At 38.8% G+C, this 15693-nt stretch overlaps 2 protein-coding genes across 10 annotated transcripts in view; one reads left to right on the top strand and one right to left on the bottom strand.

Annotated features, from left to right (window-relative positions):
* The window catches only part of LOC123867432 (exosome complex exonuclease RRP44), a 22104-nt gene extending 18133 nt beyond the window's left edge, over window positions 1-3971 (top strand). For 3 of the 6 annotated variants that reach the window (XM_045909460.1, XM_045909461.1, XM_045909459.1), the window contains 6 exons: window positions 177-347; window positions 872-1078; window positions 1506-1726; window positions 1956-2124; window positions 2872-3012; window positions 3311-3971. In XM_045909460.1, coding sequence (XP_045765416.1) covers window positions 177-347; window positions 872-1078; window positions 1506-1726; window positions 1956-2124; window positions 2872-3012; window positions 3311-3928 — 1527 coding nt within the window. In that variant the 3' untranslated portion in view covers window positions 3929-3971. The remainder of the gene's footprint in view (window positions 1-176; window positions 348-871; window positions 1079-1505; window positions 1727-1955; window positions 2125-2871; window positions 3013-3310) is intronic. The other 3 variants (XM_045909463.1, XM_045909464.1, XM_045909462.1) reach the window with 3 other exon arrangements.
* Window positions 22-15693, bottom strand: LOC123867439. Of its 4 annotated transcripts, none has more exons than XR_006796420.1 (10): window positions 15490-15693; window positions 11962-12093; window positions 10117-10260; window positions 9462-9682; window positions 8845-9378; window positions 8094-8435; window positions 7435-7675; window positions 6869-7168; window positions 5950-6364; window positions 22-33 (listed from the first exon to the last, which is right to left on the bottom strand). XR_006796420.1 is itself a non-coding variant. In XM_045909476.1 (10 exons), the coding sequence occupies exons 3-10, from the start codon at window positions 12071-12073 to the stop codon at window positions 6021-6023; spliced, it is 2238 nt and encodes a 745-aa protein (XP_045765432.1). In that variant the 5' UTR covers window positions 12074-12093; window positions 15490-15534; window positions 15590-15679; the 3' UTR covers window positions 4671-6020. The 4 variants fall into 4 exon arrangements, 3 of the variants coding, with proteins under 3 accessions (XP_045765432.1, XP_045765431.1, XP_045765433.1); XM_045909476.1 differs by lacking the exon at window positions 22-33 and having other exon boundaries at window positions 4671-6364; window positions 15490-15534; window positions 15590-15679; XM_045909475.1 differs by lacking the exon at window positions 22-33 and having other exon boundaries at window positions 4671-6364.

Raw genomic sequence — 15693 nt, 5'->3', positions numbered from 1 at the left:
CACTAACTAATTTTCATCCATTATTTTCTCTCCCTTCATGCCTGAGATTTCTTCCTAATGTCATTAAAAATGTGTGAAGTCTGAGACTGCACAAACTCTTGTCATTCTGAGAGGAGACCCGTGCTCAGTAGTGAGCCGGCGATGGGTTGAGTATAATTATCTCTGAAAACTTCCAGTCTCGTGCCGCGATGACGTACGAGGAAGCGCAAATAGCGATAGACGAGAAATCGCGCAACGACGAAGTAGCGGCCTCGCTGCGCACTCTCAACGCGCTGGCCAAGAAACTGAAGCAGAAGCGCCTCGACAACGGCGCCTTGCTGCTCGCCTCGCCCGAGATACGGTTCCAAGTAAGCTAAGCAATACAATATGACGTAGGTACGAGCCAATAAACAATATTTTCCGACATAAAAAATATTTTTCGACTTTTGATATTCTGAATCTGAAAAACTGGTCAAGTGCGACTCGGAATTGCACACGAAAGTATCCGTACCATTGTACAAGAAAAAACAATTTTTTTGTAATTATTTATTAACCATTAATTCGCGGTTAGCACAGATTATTCTATCGCGGTTATTCAGAACAAGATATCACGTGGGACTAATAAACTATATTGATCGATTGAGTTATTTGTGGGGCGACGATCTTGTTTAAAAAGACCCGCACCCCCGAAACCGTTGTGCACTAAAACTTAAAATACTTATGTCCTAAATTGAATTTCTCAGACATTTATTGATGGATTTCAATTTTTTTTACTGATTCATTAGTTTTGATCTATATTTTAATTCCATTGCGTTAAATATGATATTAATAACAATATCATGAAACTTCCCCATTTATAGCTTTAATTTAAAATTGACTCGTTAAACTCCAGGTGGACTCTGAAACACACGACCCGGTTGAAGTGCAGGCAAAGAAGATCGTAGACACGAACTCGATGGTGGAAGAGTTCATGTTACTCGCGAACGTGAGCGTTGCAGAGCACTTGGCGGCCGAATTCCCGCAATGTGCGCTGTTGCGCAGGCATCCTGCACCCCCGCCTGCCAACTTCCACACTTTCCTCAAGGCCGCTAGACAACAGGTAAGCCGTGTTTAACCATTAATCAATAAAGTAATTATGCTCATACAAAAAGTACATCATGCAATCGAGGATTGTGGGTTTTTGCATACTTTATTATTGTGAAATATTGGATCCCCTACAGGGCTTCGAATTACACATTTCAACAAACAAAGCCTTCTCAAAATCCTTGAACGAGGCGGTGATACCCGGCTGGCTGTTTTTCAACACGCTGCTGCGTGTTGCGCCGAAGCTTGTTGGTGGTTGTTGTAGGTCTTGTTGGAAGCTTAGTTTTAAGTAACGTAATTAATTATCACCACTATATCGTACAAGTTTAACAATTTCGACCATCAAAAGGAGTACAATTGTACCTACTTTGAATAAATGATTTTGACTTTTGACTTTGACTTTTGTAGGTGTTGTGGTTAATGTAGTATTTGATCTCCTGCAGGGTTTCGAATTAGACGTTTCGACGAACAAAGCCTTCTCAAAATCCCTGAACGAGGCGGTGATACCCGGCCGGCCGTACTTCAACACGCTGCTGCGTATAATGGCGACGCGCTGCATGCAGCAAGCGGTGTACTTCTCGAGCGGCACCAAGACTCAAGACGAGTTCTATCACTACGGACTGGCGTGCCCCATTTATACGCACTTTACCTCTCCTATACGAAGGTCAGTACTTATTACTTAATTTTTACCTAAATAATATAACTCGGTCAAGCTAAGTGTGCACCTCGCTGGAATGCGGCGCCTCTTCCACTTCATGTAGCCCATCAAGCCCATAATGCTACGAAACTACTATTCCGTCCCTATATACTCTACTCTCGTCTAGTTAATAGTTATTTAAGGGATTTCTGGTGTGTGATAAAAAGTTGTTACTCTATCTTGCTGTTGTTATCAGATACGCAGACGTCATAGTGCACCGGCTGCTGGCCGCGTGCATCGGCGCAGACGTGACGCACGCAACACTGCTCGACACCAAACACGCGGACGCACTCTGCGACAACCTCAACTACCGGCACCGACAGGCGCAGTACGCCGGCCGCGCGTCTGTGGCGCTCAACACTCACGTAAGTAATCTATGGCCCTCTATATCGGGTGAGGGTCACTTCATGAAGCCCTCGGCAACCTGGGTGGTCTACTCGGCTTCTGGAGCGATCTTGGATGGCTGAAGTGAAGACTTCGGGGGGGAGGGGCAACGCATACACAACAGACGGAAACGTTTAAGTGCGGAAACCAGCCCAGAAGGAAGAAAGAAAAATGGGGTAAGGGTATATACAGTATTGCGCCATTAATTTAAATATACCCTTGTTCTACGCCATTCATATCCCTGCGCCCTCAGAACCATACAACGCCAATTTATTTAGGCCCGCCATACCTTTTCCTCTTCTACTTCTTTTCTTGTTTTATGACTTTTGAAGTTCCAGGCCAATGAACTTTTTCAGTATCAAGACGTAAACGAAAAGGTGTATTTTATGAATTCTATAAAAGTCAGTTAGTATTTAATGTACGTTTGTCGAAAATACTAAAATTTAGAGGAAACAAACACGTTCGTATGTTAGGAGCAGTGTGAATCTATACTTAGGTCAGCGTGATGTAATTGCCAAAAAAGATAGACGAGGGGTTTGAAATATATTTATGTGCGTTCGAATACGCGTCACAAGGGCCCTTTATTGTAAATGTTTCTAGTACTAGAACCCTTTCGTCCGTTAGCACGACACACACTAATTAAGTTGGATTTTAAGTACTTTTTTAATACTTGTGTGCTTATTATGTGTCGAATGAACGAATAAATGACATTCGGTTCTATTTTCTAGATCTTGTTCAAGAACCGTGAAGAGATCGAGGCGGCGGTAGTGCTGGCAGTTAAACGCAACGCGCTGCAAGTGTTGATTCCCAAGTACGGGCTCGAGGGACCGCTCTATTTGCCATCCGATAAATTTGTCTACAATGAAGAGGTAAGTTTCTCAAAATAGATCATTTTTGAAAAATGATCCATTATTTAATTTTTATTGGACAAGAAGTCCATTTATTTATTTTAATCGAAGATTTTATATTTCTTGTCGCTCACTCATACATAACAATACGCGCTGACTGTTCATAGTTTCATAGCTGTGTTTATTCGTTTGTTTCACTTAAAACGTCCGTGAAGATGTTAATGTTCAATCAATTTTTCACATCAATGGAGTATACATCTAATACTAAACAGTATATTTTCTGCGTACAGCAATGAATACAATCAAATGTATATTACAGGAAAACGTACAGATATGCGGCGGCACCGTACTCAAAACCTTTGACGAACTCACAGTGAGACTGACTCTCGACAGTTCAAATTTACAACACAGAAAACTAGTTTTCCAACTAGTAACACCGTACATACCCGGCGTTAGTTACGTTAAAGAGAAATCGCAGAGTACACAAGAGTCAATGGATGTCGAAATTGTAAATATAACGGAGAGTGTCCAATCGGAGAAAAAGAGAAAAAAGAAATCTAAAAATATAGGTGACACAGAGGGTGAACAAAAGGCAGTAGACGTCGTAAGGCAGTCGACTGTAGATACTACGGAGAGTGTCCTATCGGAGAAAAAGAGAGAGAAGAAACCTAAAAATAAAGATAGCCAAGAGGATGAAAAAGAGGCAATGGACGTCGAAATTGTAAATATAACTGAAAGTGTGTCAATGGAGAAAAAGAGACAAGATACAGTAGATACTAAGAGTAAAAAGAAGAAATGTAAAAACAAAGACGACTCAGAGGATAAACAAGAGGCAACAGACGTCGAAATCGTAGATATAACGGGGAGTGACGATTCGGAGAAGAAGAAAAAGCAGACGGTAGATACTAAGAGTAAAAAGAAGAAATCTAAGAAATAAGACATTGTAACTAGTTGTATAGAAATAAATATTGTGTAAGTTATTTTTATTGAATTTTTATTTTAGCTAGATACAATATCAAAAGACCCATAGGTGGGCAGACAACATTCCAGGGAAATGCTGGATTCAGTGGCATGTGGAAGTCTCAACAAGAGTCCAATATCCAGCTTCTATCAGTTGATAATGATGATGATGATGAATATCCAAAAGTCAGAGTCACTCAGTGGGTCAGGAAGAGAACTATGGTTGTAGCTTCTCTACGTGATTTTTTAGTTTGACGAACTCTCTGACCCAGTGGTAAGTGCTGTGGTCTTATTAGTTGGCGGTTCCAGGTTTGATTCCCGGCAAGGGGTTCGAATTTTATAATTTCTAAATCTCTGGTCTGGTATGGTGGGAGGCTTCGGCTGTGGCTAGTTACCACCCTACCGACAAAGCCATGCTGCCAAGACATTTAGTAAAACCAAAAGGGGTAGTATGAGTTAAATAAAAACTGCTATACTTCTTCCAGGTTAGCCCGCTTCCATCTTAGATTGCATCATCACTTACCACCAGGGGAGATTGCAGTCAAGGGCTAACTTGTATCTGAATAAAAAAACATTAAATCTTCTGCCGGGACATCTGTAGAAGAACCAAAGTACCTAACACAATTTGATTATTAGACATAGGCTGCTGTCATCGTAAATGCAATATGGCACAATTTTATTTATTTCTTGATAATATGGGTTAAAATAATAGAACAATGCACTGCAATAATGATTTATTATACAAGAGTATATTTCACATAGCAGCACTTATTTCTGTTTTTTCTTCTTTTCACCTACTTATAAATTGTATCACATTACTTTGACTCAAAAATAAAAATCATTATTACCCTTTGTAAGCGTATGTCAAAAAGAAAGAGTCTAAGGTTGAAGTCTATAGACCGAACTCTGACTTTGCTTAGACATAAGTTTCAGTTAAAACGAGATAGATTTATGCCAGCGGTATAACGCTGTCTCGTTTTAACAGTGTCTTAAGTCTGAGCAAAGTCAATCTATACATCTCAGCCTAAGGGTCTGTTTCACAACTACCCAATAACCTTCGTTTGCCGAATAAATTCGTCATTTTGACAGATATCCAATATAAAAACCCTTTCATAAACTTTACGAAAATTTCCAAAACATTATTCATCAGATAAAGGCGGTTTTGATACAGGCTCTTGGTATCACGTAATGCCAATAAAAAGGTAGCTTTAAATAAACCTAATCTCAAAACAGTATTGAGTATAAAAAGTGTTGGTTCGATATAATACGTTAGAAGTAGTGATTGCTAAAATTGCAATTTTCACAGAATTATCTCGAGGTTAACTTACTATAGAAGTTAGCTATAAATATTCATATTATCTTGTCAAATCTTTCCTTTACGCTCCGGCTACACGCTTCGTCTTGCCTGCGCAGTCAAAACTGCACAGGCAAGACCGAGAACTGCGCAGTCCAATTTTTAGCAGGTTTCGGGACTGCGCGGGATACCGTTTTGTCTTCCACACGCACGCACTTAACAATGCAAACTGGCCTGTGCAGGTAAGCTCTCAGGTAAGACGGAGTGTGTAGCCGGAGCTGTAGATGTCAAATAAACTAAATACGTCGCGATCGAATAATACATACATTTTAAGTTCCGACTCGCCATTTTAGCTCTGTGTCAACTGTCATGGCAAAACTCACCTTTAAATTACGGACTAAAATCGTACTTTTGACATGACATTTGACACATAGGGCTAAAATGGCGACTGATACACTGTATCTTGTCGGACTGTATGCACTATACAGTCCGACAAGGCCCTTTTGACACTTGAGTGAAGGCGCAGTTGTCGCTTTATGCATGCTTTATGCCGACATAGCGAACTATCTATCAACAAGTGCACTTTTCAAGATGGCGGCTTTAGTTCTAATTTTGGCTACGCGCCAAAAGAGCCTTGTCGGGCTGTACTTATGTTATGATCACTGCACTTTCTATGTCTAATCCCTAAACACATATTTCGTCACCCAAACGAACGCCAGCCCACTCAAATTTTATATTTCTACGAATTGTGTCAATTTTACACTGACAACACAGTTCACTTTTCAATAACACCTTCGCGTTCAGGCGGTGGACTATACGCAACAGGGCTGGGTGGTTTAAGAGAACTTTGACTAGTTCCTTGCATGCTTCTTTCTATTTTTTCGCGTCTTTGACTAGTTTGCTGAACTTCCTCGGTACATACATCAGTTTGAATTATACGTGGTATGTGTTGCGCTTGCGCGGCAATTCGAGCGATTTCCTGGTCGACTTTGTTCACGAGACTGTCAATGACGACAGACCAGCGCGCGGCGGGGACTGTGTGCACGGGAGCCAACCGTGCGTCCGCCATGACGGCCAAACGCACGGTGTCTGCGTACTGGATCACTGTCAGTGACATACCTGAAATTGCATTAAAGGGAATGCTTAAATACATTATTATGATAACTGGTCAAGTCCGTGTCAGAACACAAAAAGCTAGGTATCATTATTTTGCAAAAGGTGTTTTTTTCCGCCCCGATCCAGAATGTTCTTTCTGTGAACAACTAGTGTTCACAGAAAGAACATTCTGGATCGGGGGCAGTTATTTGGTAGCTGATGCCCATGACATCATTCGCGTGGATTTAGGTGTTAAAAATTCCTTAAGAACGCTTTGAGTTTCCGGGATAAATAGTAGAAAAACCCGGAGAGCGCCATACACGGTACTCTCCAGGCCTTTATCTATACCCATGCAAAAATCACAACGATCCATCGCTCCGTTGCGACGTGATTGAAGGATAAACCAACAAACAAACACACTTTCATTTTTGTAATATGGGTAGTGATTCAAGTCATGATTAGCATGGCTAATATTCTTAAAAAAATGTATTATTATTGTATTATAGTTAAGTATGGGTTGGTACTAACTTATGTTGGCTTGCGGTGGTCTCCAATAAATCACATAATCTATAGTCTTGTTCCACATCGTTGTCCGCTCCCTCTTGTCCACCGGAGCGTTTATTTCGGCATAAGAAACGGCGAACTTTCGAGACAAGACATTCATCGTGAGTCTTGCCAGCGGCGAAGGTACTGATCTGGTGAGCGCTCCGCTTCGAGCTTGAGCGGCCCAGCCAGCGGCAAGTAATCCTTGGCGCTTGCACGCTTCGTCTACTACTGCTGCTATACGCCGCGGAGTGGCGCCCACGGGAAGGGACAAGCAAACCATGCCTGTTAAAACAAATTCAAGCTCAAAAGCGGAAAGAATAAATTGAGGATTGAGTGGCAGTGCTCTTAAAAAGTGAGTAAATTTTAATGATATTAGAAAATAAATGTGCCTTTGGTAAGTAACCTAACTGTTAATGAAGTTTATCTTCAGTGAAATGGGTGACAGCAGCCCTGGAACCATACTGCTTTCACAAATTGAAGCAAATTTATGATGATGTCGTGCGACACAATAGCGAAAAAGCTTTAAGCATGTTTTGACACAATTGTACCTCCTGTCTGCGACTTTTTATAATCCTTCCCATTGCCTTCAGCGAATGTATAAAGGAATTTCTCAGAAGCAGCCCTGGCCGTGATGAGTATGGCGTCAGGGGTGTCGCTGTGAGCTTGCTCGAAGAATGCACGCAGAGCCTCCGTGGCGGCGTACAAGGCCAAGTCTGTGGTGGACACACCCAGCGCTCGCGCCGCGCGCTCCACTCCGGCCCGGGAAACAGGCCGCGACCACGAGGTTACCTGCAAGGTAAGATGCCATAATACCGCTTTGCTTTCACATGATCAACCCATTGCCGGCTCACTAATGGATCTCTTTTCAGAATGATAAGGGTTTGGATTCCAATGAATTTAGAACCTCCTCCTTTTTGAAGTCGGTTAAAGAAGAATTGAACTTAGCAGGAAATGCAAAACCGTGTCCGTTATCGTATTTTACTATCAAAGCGTTTCACATGTACCTAATACCTATACAAGTATACATAATATAAATAATACCTATTATGCGCTTTGGCGTTATGCGATTTGGCATTTCACTTTATGGCGTTATCCAAAGGCATTCAGCCTACTGTTTTACATCTTTCGGCGTTTTGCGTTTTTATGGTTGCGCGTCTAATTATTATTTATCGTACCTTTACAAACAAATTTAAATCTTGATATCTACCTTTCTTCCACATAGAGAGACCGTCTGCAGTAAGTGTCGTTTCCCACCATCTGCGGATATAGTGTCAGTCCAAAAATTTGCCGGAGCTCGATATATTTCAAGCAGGCCTCGCAATGCTTCAACCGTTGCTTTTACCCATAGTAGTCCAATGTCTCCGTACTTCCAAGTCAATGTGTTTATGTGCCTCACTTGCCCCGTCGTTCGGAGATCATTCAGTGCCAAAACCTCATCCCGAAGGGAAGCCGGTAACCTTAGAAACATTCGAGTGGTTGAATATGTTGTCTCAAAAAATTTTCGGGGCCACTTCCGTGGATCGAATGTTACGAGCGGTGATATGAACACCTAAAAATTAAAATTCTTTATTAATATTTTGCAGAGGAGATTTCGCTTAGAATTGAATATTTTGCCCAATAACTTTTTGACCTAGTTCCTCCTTCACTTTTCTACTATCGTACCGCAAGGCATTGCCAAGGTCTGAACCTGTAGTCCAACGCATGTGTTTGAAGCGAATTGCCTGCAAAGACATGGAACGCCCATGGCGTCTGTTTTCCCCTCCAAATTCGATATGGGTACCTTCAACTCAAGAGTGAATAGGCAACCTCTAGACAAGTGCGCTCCATCTTAGGCCAGATCAACCCCAGCCAAGCAGCCTGATTGCCTGATTGATGGCATAGGCCAGAAGGTCTGATTGCGCAGCCAAGCGCTAGTTTATAAATTTAAAAAAAAAACTGATTTTAGTATGATTGAGCACCTTGGGAATTGTTAAATTTCTCCTCTTGCATTCACGTAGTACGGCGGACAAAAATACGCCAGCATTTCTTGCTAACTGTGGATCCCTTTCTTCTGATCGTTTTTTAGTAATATCTCTTAAAGCGTTAGCTGCAGATATTAATACAATACCCGCGACATGAAATATTCCAGGCAAACTTTTCATCGAGTGCGTACTTTCCGTGGGATCATATTCAAATATGAATTCGTTCCAAATGTTGGACAAATTTTCATTCATTTTATCCCAAAGTTCCAAGATTGAAGATGGCTTTGGAAATAGTTTTGCCAATGGGCTTTCCTGGGAGTATTCAGTTTGGTCGAATATCCGGCTCGGCGGCGTGTATCGTACCAGTAATAAATCCCCGATGTTAAGGGATTTTTTGCCAGTCAGAAGTAGATGATGGACTCGAACTAAAATGTAATACTTTGGTTCAATGGAGACGCAGGGTATGATAATATACTGCCACGGCGGTTGGTCGCTTGGGAAGTATTTGGATATAATTTCGCTGACATAATCCTGAAACATAATGTTTGTGTGGCAGTGGAATTGTACAAGTATTTTATATTCAAAAAAGATTAGTTTAAATAGGAGGCTATTACCTGAATATTACTGTCAGATACTGGACGGCCTCGGTGAACGCCGGTGGCCATGACGACGTGGTTTTCGAGTCTGAATGGTATATTGGCATCCCACGCGTAGTTCCCCCAACTTGATACCAGACATTGCCTTAATCTGGGGAACAATAATTCCCCTTTGTGGTCCCGACGATCAATCACATGTTGCGTCAGTGCATTTTTTATCTCCTCGATATCTAACGCACCTAAAAAGTATTGAGAAATTAATAAGCATTAACATACTTTACGTTTGTTGTTGGCATATTTTGAGTTACTTTAAGCTGCCTTTCTTCAAGGGATTTCAGTTATAGCTTATCTAATTTTAGCTATTCTGTTAAAATTGTTCAATGAGCTATTATATAAGTATGCAATCCTATGCATTGGCACGACACATTTTGGACGCTGTTTAAGTTAAGTTAGACATGTATAAGTAACTGCTTTAAATCAAAAATTCACTAAGACTGCAGTACTTTTATAAACGTATGTAGGTCTCGTTAGCGAAAATAGATCTTGTAGTTTTATGATCAGCAAACGACATTCAACCTACGGATGGTAGAGCAATTTTATGGTCGTTACACTCTGCTCTAGGCATTTTCGTCCATCCCTGCTGAAAAGGCAGCCTAAGTCCAAACCTACTTACCTTTTATACATAATAACACATTGATTATGCCCTGGTTTCTATGTGTGTCTAACAGCGATCGGACCGTGTCTGTTCTGATGAACTCTAGACTAGGATACCTGCTTGACAGCAGCTTCAACCATAAATGTTTACTTATTCGCACCACTGAAACAATTTCAATTGAGTTATTAATATGAAAAATTGTGAGATAAATAGTTTTTACCCCAAATCACATTAATATTATAAAGGCGAAAGTTTGTATGTGTGTGTGTGTGTGTATGTTTGTTACTCCTTCACGCAAAAACCACTGGACGGATTTGGCTGAAATTCGGAATGGAGATAGATAATATCCTGGATTAGCACATAGGCTACTTTTTATCCCGGAAAATCAAAGAGTTCCCACGGGATTTTAAAAACCTAAATCCACGCGGACGAAGTCGCGGGTGTCAGCTAGTGTCATATAAATCGTTAGATGCCCTAGCTTCACGTTTATATGGCTCATACCCTTGTAAGTTGTAGCATTATGATTGACGAGTTTGGGACGCAAAGTTTTATTATCAAGTCTACATTTGGGGTCCACAAATCACAATAGGTATATTGTATTCATACGCGGTAGATCATATTAATTAATTATTATTACCTACTCCTAACTCCTCGCGGTTAAAAGTAGCAGCATCACGATTGAGAACCTGGAGATCAGAGTGTTATTATGGAACGAAAAACTAATTAAAATAAAATAATACTCATACCTTGTATAAAATGTATTTAACATATACAAGTATTTTGCGTAACGTACGGTTAACGCTTTGTGCAGAAGTTGCTTCATATAAAGATGTTTTTTCTTTTTCCATAAATGTACAAAACCGAAAATAATAATTACGAAAATATTTGACCTTGAATTTAATAACCTAATAAGTTTGTCCATTTGTCTATTGTAACAATTTTAACTGTTATCAGGAATTATGTGTTACAACACTATTTAATGGCCACTGATATAATTTAGCAACCAAGTAATTTAGTAACAATTATAATATTGGTTCTTACTTATTAGGTAGGTATGTGGAGCAAAATATTTTACTGATTGTAAACAGACAGGCCGAATCGACATGAACCTTCATATCGATAAGGGGAGAGAGTTATAAGTTCGTTTTTTTAATTATGTATGCGACTGTACCAAAATAGATAATATTCGTTGAAACCAATTAGTAGTGATGTTTTTATTGACGTTTTGATTGTTTTTATTTTGTCTGCTGTTTGTTGTCGTTTTGCTAGTTGAGTTTCTCAATGTTATCATAAATAAAATATTGATGTATGTAAGACTGCGTGGTGGATGCATATAGGTAGTTTTCGATACTAAAACTGAATTGTACCAAGCCAGGTTATCACACGAGAAACAACTTAGTTACGGTCTTATCTAAATAATGTTATCGATGTCGTGAGTCAATGCCCGTTGAATAATTTAATTAATATTATGTATGTTAGATATTAGGCTTTTCGTAGTGTTTCTTCTGTTCAATTCAAAGATCTGTCATTAGTTGTCTGTGAACTTTTGAGAAGAGATCAAAATATAAGCAAGGAGTAGGTAGGTATTTTCTCTTACATTCAATCAAATCAATTTTAGATATCCAGTGTATTGTATCAATTTCAATGATAATAATTATGTAGTTGGTGGATGTTCGAGGATAAAAAAAAATTATATTACGACGTGAATTATTATTCTTAATATTCTCATTTTCATTATTATTTCTCATAAAAATCCAGGTTTCAGTCTGATTTCACTGCTAATAATAATAATAATATACACCTCCGGTATCCACTAAGTTTGCCGAAGTTTGTGAAAGTACCACTAAAAGTAAAATTGCATACCAACGTAAGATAAGGCCAGTGCGGGCAGCGCGGAGACCGCTATGCAAAAAGCACAGTAGGTAAAGATCTGCTCTCGTAGCCGCATGCGCAGGCCACGTTTGCCTCGCACCATCTCGAATACATTCACTGCAACTGAATACATAAGAATACATAAGTCTCATTGCTGAGGGTTGTGAGGAATACACCTACCATTATAATGACAGACGTTCATGTCACGGTACGTAAGGACCGACGCCATTGATTTGTTATATATTATATTTATTAATCTAAGGCGACGCATACAGACGAAGTGGAGTGAAGCCTAGTCTTTTGATAGCAACTTAAACTCAGCTTTTATACTGTGCCATAAGGTTGAAATTGTCATACTGAATTTTGTTGGTTGGTTGGTTGTTTGTTGTCTGGTAGGAAAGGACGAACGGCACGCTTATCCGGAGCGCGACACGCTGTCGGTTTAATGAAAAAGTAAATAAAGTTTACTTTGGCTATTTGATAATGACCGTAAAACCTAAGAGTCGAAATTTCGTTCTCTTAGTGAGTTGTATGGAAGGATATAGGGATTAACGAATACAAAATTATAAACATTATAATAACCGCGACCGACCGCTTACAGCGGTTACGCACTCATCCGATCCGAATCCGTGTAAATACTGATATAAAAATCTCGGACCGAAGTCGGATATTGCTCACGTAAGTACTAAAATCCGATCTCCGATCCAAATCCAAGCTCCGAAAATCTGAGGTAATGCTAAAACGTTTTTTACAAACAGTACTACGGCTACTTAGTCCGAATATTTCTTCACGGATGATGAAGAGAAATTAGATGACAGAAGTCGGATCCAATGCGCAAACTGCCATACAAATAGTTCTATGACTACTTCGGAACGTACTTTCACGGTTTCGGATCGGACTCCGCTGCACGTATGGGAAGTTAATGTTTTTGGGCCTTCAGAATCGGTCACCAATCGATTTACCGTCTTGGGCAAACGTTGCTTAGTAGGTACCCTTTCAACCGACTGATAGGAGGCTGCAACTTGCTCTGTATTTACATTCTATTAATTTATTCTGTCCTGTTACATTCATTATTTTAATAAGTAATTGAGTAGAATGCACTACTTAGGTATACCTATTGTTTTATCGCGAATCGCGATTGACAATGGGTGATAAAATTGGTTTTAGAAAGTTTAATAACCTTTGTTGCCATTGAGGTTATGTAAACAATAACATTGTAGAAAATAAACTTGGTTTGTCCGAGTAAAGATATTCTTACAAGCAGACGAACTTGGTACATTTTGTACTTTTCTATAGGCACATAAAATTGCAAGTGACACACTGGATGGACTGCTGGATTTTGATGCTATGTTTATTAGGTTTTAAGATATGGGTATAGCATACAATCCTAGTGTGTGAAACTGTACATAACTAGGTACGTGTGAAACTATTAAAAACCTCGCCTACGGCTTGGTTTTAAACTCTCACTCGTGTTTTGATAACCGCAAATATGCAACAACGTAAACTACTATTATTAACCTAATAACGTACCTAAGTATATATTTGTATTAATATATAGGTAGGCATGATCTAACGGTTCAAGATCACTTTATATCTTAGCAATAAGTTTATCGGTACGTTTGATATCTGTATTTTACCGCAGTTTTACGATGTGCTTTTACTATGCACGCCGATATCATGAAACAATCAAACTAGCACAGAGCGATAGCTTTAATGGCTGTCATTTTCTTGATAAGTTCCAACCTTTAACTTCTGTTCTTAACCTATGACTTTAACAAGGTTTCACAGTAGAGGACAATAGTTGGATGATGTAAAATTATTATCAGTGGGTTGCTGGATAATTTTTTTTTAAGTAGCTACCTAAGTACTACCTGATTCTAAGTGACCTTCTCATGATGAGGGATTTTTAGTAAGTTTTTTCACTAAGGCTTGTTACTGTCACTAGTCATAAAACTAATATTAATAAGTTTAGAGGTTCGCGACGCGCAACGAGCTGAGTCCCTATGAAAAAGGACCCCGGATGGGTTCGAAACTTGGGCTTACATCGACTAAATACGTGAGTATAGCCTTTACATCCTATACTTAAAATGGAAATCACTCACGATAGTTTAAACATTTAAAGTTGCTGTTTCGCAAATTGTTAACACTTAACTTTCACTTGTTTCCTTTTAATGTACAGACATGATTCCTTATATAAAATATTATTATAAGAAAACTGTGATTTACCAAACAGTTTGCAAAACGAAATTAAAATTGTAAGTAATGAAACTGTTGCATAATAAAGGTGGTAAGAATGTGATTTTAAAAATTCACATGGGAACTCTTGTTTTTTTTTTGGGATAAAAAGTAAGTAGCTTTATTATTATGTGTGAAATATGAGCAACACGTATACTCTGTATGCATAAAATCATGGAGCTAGGATCAGCTCAGCTTATTAATCTGTGCCTGAAATAGTTAATATTCAAGTTTTTTGAAAATCCTGTGGAAACTCTTTGATTTTCCGAAACAAAAGGGATGCAAGCTATCTCTGTACCAAACGTCAAAAGCGGTTAAACAGATGGACTATAAGAAGCTAGCGACAGACAGACACACTTTCGTATTTATTATGTTATAATATACCTACATAGTATGGATGAAGTAGACTTTGACCATAGCAGTCCGTCGCGCATTCGCATTGAACAATATAAGATATCAATTTTTGTCATTTCTAATAATAATTTATTGTTGTACAGATATTTTATTATTTTATACGTAACGCCTTATTCCTATGACTTTTGTTATGTTGTCTTAGTTGATTTTCATTGCAGTTTTCACTATAATTTAAATCATTTTAAGTAGGTCATTATTATTTTTCATGCTCATTTTTAGCCAAGTCTAAGTGATTATAACTGTAGGTAAAGCATATTCATATAATTAAATATATACGCCGTAATATACGCACATACGCACCTACCTAATTAAATATTTCAGGCTAACCTAGTTAACTCTTCATGCAATATTGAGCAAGATACGAGTATAATCTTGCAACATAAAGAATTGAATATGTAGGTTGCAGGCTTCTTCATATTCGAAATCAATATAATTTGATACCTACTTTATGTACCTACCTACGGTCTACATATGAAAAAAAATCCGTCAATTTCTTTAGTATGCTTTTAAATCCTTTAAAATAGTACCTATGGGTACCTACTTAGTTATGAATTTTTTTAGTACACTTACATGACACTTACCTACTTTATTTAATGTATTTTTAATACTTAATAGGTACCTACTTAGTTTTATGAATCGTCGCTGATTATCTCTAAGCCTATATATATTTAAATCTGCCACTTTCTTCATTAGGTATATTTTTAAACAATCTAAAACAGTAGGTAAGTAGGTAGGTGTATTTTTTTTTCAAAATATAATCGTCGTTAATTTCATATTGTATCGCTAACTATCTCAAAAAATTTAGTGATAATAATTTTCACTCTCTCAACCTCACGAACAAATCGATTTTACACAGCAAAACTAACTTACCCTAAAATTATAGAAACATCCAATCTCTTTAATAGCAGACACGGCTAAATAAAGTTAGTTCCAAATAAAAACACATAGGAACTTGTGCGAAAGTGCTTAACAAAACACAAACAAACACTATTTTGTTTTGACACCAATACCGTCTCACACAACCGCATACCGGCGGAGCAGAGTGAGTAGTGACCGGCCGACCATCCGCGTGTA

Source organism: Maniola jurtina, chromosome 8, assembly GCF_905333055.1.
Source record: "Maniola jurtina chromosome 8, ilManJurt1.1, whole genome shotgun sequence".
In the NCBI taxonomy this organism is placed as follows: domain Eukaryota; kingdom Metazoa; phylum Arthropoda; class Insecta; order Lepidoptera; family Nymphalidae; genus Maniola; species Maniola jurtina.
The sequence above is the reverse complement of the archived record's forward strand: the minus strand, read 5'-3'. Positions and strand labels throughout refer to the sequence as shown.

Bases quoted from the DNA above. Each gene is read 5' to 3' on its own strand.
- LOC123867439 (XM_045909475.1), bottom strand. From the start codon at position 12,073: ATGGTGCGAGGCAAACGTGGCCTGCGCATGCGGCTACGAGAGCAGATC. The intron at 9,683-10,116 runs GTAAGTAGGTTT...AATACTTTTTAG, and splicing joins TGTGTTATTATGTATAAAAG to GTGCGTTAGATATCGAGGAG. The intron at 7,676-8,093 runs GTAGATATCAAG...CTTACCTTGCAG, and splicing joins TCTCTCTATGTGGAAGAAAG to GTAACCTCGTGGTCGCGGCC.